General features: G+C 37.9%; 1 protein-coding gene and 2 pseudogenes across 2 annotated transcripts in view; 2 read left to right on the top strand and 1 right to left on the bottom strand.

Moving 5' to 3' along the window:
- The window catches only part of LOC119595024 (small integral membrane protein 8-like), a 3552-nt gene extending 64 nt beyond the window's left edge, over positions 1-3488 (top strand). The window contains exons 1-3 of one of the 2 annotated variants that reach the window (XM_037944154.1): positions 1-82; positions 2969-3110; positions 3267-3488. The exon at positions 1-82 is cut by the window's left edge and continues 64 nt beyond it. In XM_037944154.1, coding sequence (XP_037800082.1) covers positions 2979-3110; positions 3267-3422 — 288 coding nt within the window. In that variant the 5' untranslated portion in view covers positions 1-82; positions 2969-2978 and the 3' untranslated portion in view covers positions 3423-3488. Of the gene's footprint in view, positions 87-2968; positions 3111-3266 lie in introns of both variants that reach the window. The other variant, XM_037944153.1, reaches the window with a different exon arrangement.
- Positions 3484-9523, bottom strand: LOC119595025 (annotated as a pseudogene).
- Positions 9524-9791: 268 nt separating this feature from the next.
- Positions 9792-10000, top strand: part of LOC119595192 — a 9050-nt pseudogene continuing 8841 nt past the window's right edge.

The raw sequence follows: 10000 nt of genomic DNA, 5'->3' as shown, positions 1-10000 counted from the left end.
CCCTGCTGAAGCAATGTTTACATCCAAATAATGAAAGGGTAAATGGTCAAAGGAGAATTCCAAGAACATTAAGGGAAAAAAAACAGGTAATGCCCACACATAATACACGGAATATATATATTAGGTATAAAGAAATAACCAGAAGAAAGTGAAAATAAAGTCACAGCCGCTTATCAAAGCTTTGAAAATAAGGGCAACATGAATAAATCTACCTGTGTTGTGATCGCACAGGCTAATAAAACTTATAACAGATTTGTTGTTGTATATTAGAGCTTTTAAACCTCCCTGGTAATTTGTCATCTAATGGAGAACCATTCAAAGCTCTATCTTGTTGAATATATTTGAGAAAGATATGTTACCAATGCCAGAACACAAAGGCACTACTTTTGTTTGTTTCATGTGTTCCTGTGTTGAGCAGTTACTGATAGAGTGAGTGCGTAATTTTTTTAAAATTATTATTATAATATTTTTTGGGGGTGGGGGTTAACCATTCTTATAAATTATTTGTATTTATAGCCTACTACGGAAAGTTTCTGAATCTTCATTATTAATGTTTCTGAAAGTATGGTGAAAATGCTCTCACAGTGGCTCTGAAAAGGGACGCTTTCCTCATATCTCAGTTGGTTGTGGGCATTCATTCAGAAAACTCCTTCTGAAACTAGCAATTTTGCTCTAAATTGCCAAGAAAATCATGGTAATTCATGATCGCCAATGTCCTTGTGGGATAGGGCACTTAAAAAAAAAAAATCAAGTTGATAGAACATTTAGTTATGGAAACTATTGGTAACACTAAGGATGGCATTAATTAGAGCAACACAGCATCAGAGACCAACAAAACACCATGACATATATTATAGTAAGATAGAACTTTAGACATTCTAGCATTTTTTTTTTCTTAACCAAATAAAGAAGCAGTTAAAACTTAACTTGCAGAAATACAAGGTTAGATGCATTCCTTGGCCTCATGTAATCTAGATGGGGAGTGGTTTTCATTACAGTTGATCATCCAACTTATGAGCCACATTACAAGTACTAAATAATATGACAGAGGTTCCATATGATATTGTTGGTAATTAGAACCGTGCAGTGACATTTAATAAAAAAGGCTTCCCTACCTGTAAGGAACCAGCCTAAGTTTTATCTTCCCAGAATATATGTGGTGGAGCTTTGTTGGCCTTTGCTTGATCAACAAGCACATAGTCTTAGGTATTGTTTACAAGGCCATCATAGAAGCCTCCTGTGAGGAGGCTATAGGAGAGTTTTTTTTGCTTGACACTTTTTTCAACTTCACACTTTCTTGAGGTATTTTATGGCCACCCAACATTCAGGGCCATTATTATCATTATAGTTACTTATATAAAACTAACATCAGTACACACTATCAATCATCAATAACGGTATGCTCATGTTTGAGCAGCCATGGACCTCTCCACCATCCTTCGCCACTCAACTCGATCTTACGCTTTTCTTTCCACTTGTACCATCGACAACCCGCAAATATCTTTGATGTTGTCGCTCAGTCTTGTCTTCGGTTTGCCTCTTCCTCTGTTTCCTATCACCATCCCTGTCAGCAAGTTTTTCTCAATACTTTTACTTCTATTACATGACCAATAAACTTTAATTTCCTCTTGTTCAAGATGTCCAACAGCCGGTCTTACAATTTATTTTTCTTCAGCACTTCATCATTCGTCTTCTTCCCTGTCCAGCTAATACGCAGTACTCGTCTGTAACACCACATTTCAAAACTATTGATCTTTTTCTTGTCTATCTACTTCAGCACCCAACACTCAGAACCATATGATGCAATTGGGAAAACTAATGAGTTCATTAACCTCAGCTTTGTCGGTAAGGTAATGCTTTGGTCTTTCCAGATGTTATTGAGAACAAATTGTGGCATTTTTGGCAATGGCAATTCTTCTTTTTTTCTTCGGTGAATCATCATATGTATTAGTTAAAACAGCTCCAAGAAAGTGAAACTCTTTCACATTTTCCACAATCATTCCATTGATTGTAACATGTTCATCATTGTTCATTGCCACTATCATCATCATCAATAAAGGTATGCTCATGTTTGAGCAGCCATGGACCTCTCCACCATCCTTCGCCACTAAACTCGATCTTACGCTTTTCTTTCCACTTGTACCATCGACAGCCCGCAAATATCTTTGATATTGTGCTCAGTCTTGTCTTGGTTTGCCTCTTCCTCTGTTTCCTATCACCATCCCTGTCAGCAAGTCTTTCTCAATACTTTTACTTCTCATCACATGACCAATAAACTTTAATTTCCTCCTGTTCAAGATGTCCAACACATACAAGTCTTAAATTGTAATATTAGGAATCTCGCATTTCATATTCGTCCTTCTTATGCTGTCCGCTAATGGGAATACTTGTACTCATACTCAGTGTACTATATTGTTTTTAGGAATATGCATCCTATGAAAAAGACCTTTTATTTTCATAGTGAAAGAATCTCTTGGTATTAGTTTTACCTCATTTTGTAGCCCTTTTCATTTTGTTTTACCAGAAAAGTAAATTTTGCGAAAATTAATGCAAAGGCTTTCAATGTTTCTTTTTATATAAAAGCACTGTGATCTGTGATTGATATCTGTCTGTCTATCTAAACTAGGATGGCAAGGTACATTTACTTAGGCTGGCAAGATATATGTGTATACCATGTGCAGGTCAGGTAACAATTGGTGTAAGAGATAAAAGAACCCATTTATAAGGAATGTTGTAGGTAAAAGACAAAAAGTCCACTTAATAAAAATACTAATTGACATTATTAAAATATAGAAGGCCAGTAAAATGCAAAATATGACTAGAGCAGCAGATGGGCTATGAGCTGCATGCATGAGTGTCAGCCTGTATTTTTGATGTTTCTGATCTATATATTTTATTCTACCTTTCTCTCTTTTCTTTATTTTTTATCCGTAATTTCAGGAACTTATTTTTCATTCTCCTCCTTTTTCAGACATACAATGGGAGGGAACATAAGTTCACATAAGATGCCAACCTCAGAACCCACAACTTCAACAGCTGGAGATGGCATAAAGTCAATCAGGACTACAAATGTTTTCAAAGCAGTCAATTTTGAACTTTATGTAAAACCAGTAGGTATTGAACACTGCAATAATAAATCAAACTGTAATTGTTCATCATTGACGGTTTAAATGAAATACATATTTTCTTCTTTTTCTTACTATATCTCAATCTTATGAACAGTTTCCCATTCTTTTAAGTAGTTAATTTAAAGCCTTTCTTTACAGAACATAGCAGTGATGACATTTGGAGTTGTAGCTATTCTGTGTAGCACAGCTTATCTTGCATATATGAAGGCATCAATGAGGGAAAGTAAAACTTATGTTGCCATTGCCGAGGATGGATCCCAACAATTGACAATAAAGAAATCAAGATGGGAGTGATTACAGTGGTTACTAAGGACCTGTGCTTTAATATTGTTGTACAGAAAATAAAACTATTTAATGTATTACAATTGTTTTATTATCTAGACAAAAGGGAAAAATATATGCAAAACATTTTTCAGAGGTACTTTACAAATATTTTGGCAATTTCTTGAGAAGTACTGAATATTTGTACAGATATGTATATACAACACACAATAGAAAGGGAATCCAGATGTGTACAAATGCACTTCTGTATATACACAGTTGCCTTGGTTTCCAAACCAAGTTTATTCCTGATTTTGTTTTTGAAACTAACTTTTACTTTACCAACGTAGCCTTGATACATAATATAACTTATCAATATTAGGCCTGTGGGTGAATTACAAGTTTATTGCATATTCTTACATTTCCCTTGATGTAATTATGGAAAAATAGATAAATTATATAAAAAAATTACAGTATATACAGATTACATTTAAACTAAAAGAAAATAATTTCACTCAAATTAATAATTTATACAGTAACAAAAGTCTTTTCTAGTGTATCGTCTTTCCTCAATAATAATGGCATTAGTGAAATGAATTTACATTTTTAGACTATTATCTTCCTGTTTTTAGTTTTTTGTACATATTTTTATGGGTTATTGTTTTAAGAGGAGAAAAAGTAATATTCACAGAATATATTACAAAGTACGAAATAAAAAATAATGATTATGAAAGTGAAATATTAGGAACTATATTTATTTCACACACCAGAAGAACAACTTCCTGTTTTATGCAATAAGTATCACTAAAATATTTGCATACATAGTTTATGGTTTTTAAATAAATATCAACTAACTGTAAGAAATTCAAATTCCTTTACAATGGCACTTTTGTATTCCTCCTCTTACTTGCAACTGGAATAAAATGCATCACTAATTAGTTGAGCTGAGCTCCTTATCAAGACTCTACTTTCATCTTGCATATGAAATAAATGTATACCGGTATTCCAAGTACAGTGAAAGATTTTTCCCCACAGGATGTGCTTCATGGCAAAATCATGTTTTACTAATGGAATGGGAAGTTTCTGAAACAATTATTTTGTCTTCATTCTGTACAGCTTTCATAATTTATTTTGGCTGCATGTAATGATGTATAGTATTTGGTATAGTGTAATATGGCACACCAGGATTCTCTATTCTGTTATCATGTCTCAAGTTTTGTGTTAATTCTGGCCCAAGACCTGGATGGTGTAACTCACTGCCATTTCCACGAAGATCTCCTACTCCAGGAAGGTTACGTACATCTGCAGGCACTACTGACATGGCATCATTCTTCAAGTCAATTCTGTTTTCATTTCTTCCATCGGATGGCATACCTGTCCTGAAAGTTGTGTTCACTGTGCGTAATTCCACAAGAGATGTCCGGGGTCTGTTGTTATCCTGATGCACTTCATGTCTGTACTCTTGTCTGATCAATTCCTGGCGAACAAGATCAGTCCGCTGCATTTGGGGTTGCTGGTGGAGGTCATGTCGGGCATTTCCTGGGACTGCATTCATGTTTATGGATCTCAATTAGCTGGTTATGGAGATCATTCCTTAGATCTTGAGTGGGAGTTGAAATAGAACTGTGGGAGTTCTGAACTGCTGGAGTTTGAGTATTCTTTTTCATCTCTTTTTGAAGCTTCTGCTGATGAAGCTCATCCTGCACCTTTTGGATATAGTCCAGCTTTTGATCATGAGCTCGCTGATGTGCTTCCATGCTATGCACTGAACTGGAGTCATGTAATGGATCTGTCATTGGTTCATTTGCAAGTCAGGTCGAGATTCAAGCATCATGTCAACATGAATGGCTGATTCCAACACAGAGAACTCATCAAAAAGATGGCCTCCTCTCCGCTGTAAGTACTGCCTTATCACCTGACAAGCAATAACTGCTTCTGATACTTTTGGCAAAGCTGGAATGTTTTCAACTGGCATGTCAACATGCTGATTTGTCTGTTGAGCTTTAGCATTTGAAGTATTAAACATATTTGAATAATGAGGATACTGCACAGCATTGGTGATCATTCCTGACTGAGAGTTACCTTTCCCATCCTGACTCTCTTCTGAATCACCAGTGTCCAGATCTGCATCAGAATTAGTAAATATTTCGAACTCCTGCTGACTGACACCTGGTGGTGGACCCACCTGATCATTGACATTAAGTGCATCTACATCCTTACTAAGTCCTGCTTTAACTACTCCCTTAACAATGGTTTCTGGACTAACATGTCTCCAAGCTTTGTGTATCATGAAAACCGCATCTAAGGCAGAAGTTCCATGGGAAAGAGTAGGTGGGTTTATCACACTGTGATTAAACATACTGGCATGAGCCAGGTGTTCATTTGCTTGAATTTTGGACATTATGTGTTTGAGTTGTTGGTGTCTGTACAATGCCTTAAAAATGTTTATAATACCTAAGCGAAATGGCTGTAAAACTGAAGCTGTTCCTGGAGGAAAGAAAGTTACATTAATGTTGAAAAGATGAAGATTTTCTGGGTGATGAGCAGTCTTACTGAGAAGTATCACAATTTTTTTCTTTTTTGACCGCAATTCTCTGTCCCACTCTCGCAACCAGGTTGAAAAAAACTCTAGTGTTATAGCTCCTTTAGGATGGTAGTGGAAAGGGCATGGTAGTGTTGCAGAACCCGTTAACTGAACTTGACCCACGACTGCTGCAGGCCTGCGCTCAGTGCCTGCCAAGTTACTTGCCAGTATAACTGACATCCTGTCAGTTTCACCAACATTTCCTTGAGTCATAAAATCAGGTACAGAATTATACAGAATGACCGTTTCATCAATGACCCATACATTCTGAAGAGGAACTTCCTTTGTGGCCTTGGCAAACAAGTATCTCCTCCAGTGGTTGCCAAACCTTGGTAATGGAGGGTGCCCATTTTATCGGAACCTTTCAGGTCACACCATTCCTGTCTTTCCACCTTCCTAGCCACCCAGCTGATGGTTTGAAATCAATGCCCATTTCATTACCAATTGACTTTGCCTTCTCCATTGGGAATGGGAACGGGAGATGGGAGATTTCCTTTTTGTTGCTGTACCAGCCCACAAAGCTTGCTCAAGGGCAACCGGGCCTTGCCAAGGGGAAAATCTCTTGCGGTCAGGGGTTGCAAACCGGTTCCACTGCCCCATGATGGCATCCTTATTCTTCATAATCCGTGAAACCGGGCTCTGACTGACCGAAAAACATGTTAGCAATTTTTCCGAGAATACTTTTGGCTCCATATCTAGCATCTCCAGTACCTAAAACAAGAAAAAAGAAAAAAGGAAAAAAAGAAAGAAAAAAAAGAAAAAAGAAAAAAAAGAAAAAAAAAAAAAAAATTTTTCAAAGTATTGTAATTTCAAAAATATTACACTTTTTACATTGTCAACCTCATTCTTGCTCTGTTCCTTTCTGACTTTTTATAACCCAGATATAATGACACAAGAAATGAAATGTCAAAAAAAAAAAACTAACTTACTTAGCGCAAAGGTGAGGTCCGGGCCGTCTTTTTCTCATAAAGGCTGTCAGAGAGGTTTCTACCTGTGCCTCTCCACCTGGCATTGTCCTTTTGCTCCGGACTTTTTTCTTGCCCTGAAAGTAAATACAAAAAGAGGTAGTGTTAAGAATTATGGGATGGTAGATTTGAATTCAATATATTTCTTTCAAAATGTGATTTCCAATTATTTCATGTTACACTTATAACAACATTTGAAGTCAATTATGAACTCTTATTGGAATGCATGTCAGAATAATAATCAGAAGTTGAGTTTCAACCAACATTAACATATATTAATCCACTGATATTTTTTACTGTTTTACAAAATTGCTTATTGATAATCACCTTTGTTCTCCCCTTTCTTGCTCTCTTTTTGGGCAATTCTTCCCTTGTTTCTTCCTCATCATACTCAATCTTAATTTCATCATCGCTTTGTTCCGGACTTTTTTTAGCACGACAGTGTCTACCTGTTCCATCACCACTGGCTTGGTCTTCCTCTACTTCTTCTACCTCTTCAATATCTCTGGATGGGCTTGTGGTTTCAAGCATAGTTTTGTCTATACTATCAGACTGGTGATCCAAGACAGTGTGGTGGACATTTGGGCCATGTGATAACAATGCTATGTGTTGCTGACTTGTAGATGGAGTGGCCTCTTGTGGAGCCTGTGTAACTGGGAGTTGGTTACTGTCATGGTGCTGGTTTGGAAGAGGTAGAGTGAGTTGGGAGTTCTGACTATGAACAACTGGTGCTGAGTGAAGTTGTCTTGGACAGCTGTGATGTGCATTCTGGTGGTGTAATGTGGTCGTTAAAGGGTTGCGGGACTCTGATGTGTATGAGTGGGCTCTGACTGTGCACAGTGGTGGTATCATGATGGGAACTTGGAATGGTGGACTGGTGGGGGCTGTGACTGTGTGTTACTGTCAGATCATGATGCTGGCTGGCAACTGTGTTGTGATGAGGGCTCTGCTCATGAGATACATTGTGATGCTGAGCTGAGACTGTCGTGTGGAGCGGACTTTGGCCTAGAGTCACTACTGCATTATGGTACTGGCCTTGGTGTTGTGGGGTAATGAGTGCATCTGGTAACATCTCTATTGATGGTGTGCTGTATGGTTGTTGATTCATGGTTCACCTTGTGATAGCATTCATCATCTGCAAATGTAAATATAAAATATAAAAAATTTTATTACCAAATTACTGAAAAGTGAGATTTTTTCTTTTTTCATGGTATCATGTAAAGTAAATAGCATAACACAAATATTTTTCTAAACTTTATATTGCATAGGGTTTTCCCCCTTTTTTCAATTTTTTGTTTTGTTTTGTGTTTTTTTTGTGTGTGTTTTTTTTTGTGTGTGTTTTTGTGTGTGTTTTTGTGTGTGTGTTGTGTGTGTGTTTGTGTGTGTGTGTGGGGGTGTGGTGTTGGGGTGTGTGTGTGTGGTGTGTGTGTGGTGTGTGTGTGTGTGGTGTGTGTGTGTGTGTGTGTGTGTGTGTGTGGTGTGTGTGTGTGTATGTATGTGTGTGTGTGTGTGTGGTGTGTGGGGTGTGGGGTGTGTGGTGGGGGTGTGGGGTGGTGTGTGTGTGGGGTGTGTGTGTGTGGGGTGTGTGTGTGTGTGGGGGGTGGGGTGTGGGGGGTTGGGGGGGTTGGGGGTGGGGGGTGGGGTGGGGTGGGTGTGTGTGTGTGTGTGTGTGTGTGTGTGTGGTGTGTGGGGTGTGTGTGTGTGTGTGTGGGGTGTGTGTGTGTGTGTGTGTGTGTGTGTGTGTGTGTGTGTGTGTGTGTGTGTGTGTGTGTGTGTGTGCGTGTGCGTTTTTCGTGTGGGTGTGCGTGAGTAATGTGTGACAAAAATAAAGACACTCTTATGAGTAAATTTTCCAAACATGTTAAAAACAAATTTAGGTTCAAATCAGTAATACAATATCTTCACTGTAATTCCACTCCTAGATTTCTTAAATACATAATTATCCTACTGGTAAACAATAAAAATGTAATAAACAGTGATAATTTTAGTAGCAAAACAAATATATACTAATGCAAGTTATTTATAATATCACTGTAACCAAATTGCATATTAATCTGTTTTATACTCATTAACCAAGACCCTGTTAATTGAAATGTTATTTTTTGTAAATTGTTATATCTTTATAACATCAATGCAAAGGTATCTATTCCTTATAAAAATGAAGGTGTTTAGGCATAAAGCAATACTCTATTTTCTTTCTTATTTTCTGAAAATATACTAGTTTTTTCCATGTGTGAAAATTACTTTTTTTTTAAATTCTATAAACTCACATGGAGCTGCTTATTTAAAAATACAGACATTAAGCAAGTCTTCTTTGCTTAGGAGAAGAAGAAAGAAAGTTTACTTTGTATTTTATGCAATGGTTTGTTGAACTATCTTTGAGTATAGTTCTTTGTGAAAGGAACTTCAAGGAACGAGCAGAATTTGTTTGAGACAATCTCGGGCATCTGTCGTGCGTAAAGAGTACCCTCCCTCCGCCCTCTGTCTCGCAAGGGCATCGTCGTCCGGCGGCAGGGAGGAGGCGAGGCGGCAGGGAGGAGGCGAGGCGGCAGGGAGGAGGCGAGGCGGCAGGGAGGAGGCGAGGCGGCAGGGAGGAGGCGAGGCCTCGGCCGCTGCAAGCCTTATCTCTCTTATCAGTCGGACCCCGACGCTCCTCTGTCAAACTCGGTTATTGGCATTTCTTCATTCTTAGAACATCCGGAAGGGCACAGCGGCGAGGGCTTCATACTGCTGACTTGCTATGAGAAAGGCATTCTTATCCTGAGGTTAAATTAGCAAAGCATGCATCATGGAAGACAAATACATGAATCTTACTTAACAGGCGTCACTCGACCACGGCGCGGCGGATCCAACATGGCCGACCGTAAACAAAGCCAGATTATCTACATCGCTTTTTCCATATGATGTGTAGTGATGGAGTGTGAGTATTAAAAATGTTATAAGCAAAAATAAAGGAGAAATATATAAGTGTAAGATATTTCATTATTTATGTTTACAAATACCAACAGGTAATTTACGTGTAAAGTTGCCAATTAATGATTACTGCGAAGTGAAATGTGTAT

The sequence above is a fragment of the Penaeus monodon genome, chromosome 35 (genome assembly GCF_015228065.2).
Source record: "Penaeus monodon isolate SGIC_2016 chromosome 35, NSTDA_Pmon_1, whole genome shotgun sequence".
Taxonomy (NCBI): Eukaryota; Metazoa; Arthropoda; class Malacostraca; order Decapoda; family Penaeidae; genus Penaeus; species Penaeus monodon.
This window is presented reverse-complemented; position numbering and strand designations above follow the sequence as displayed.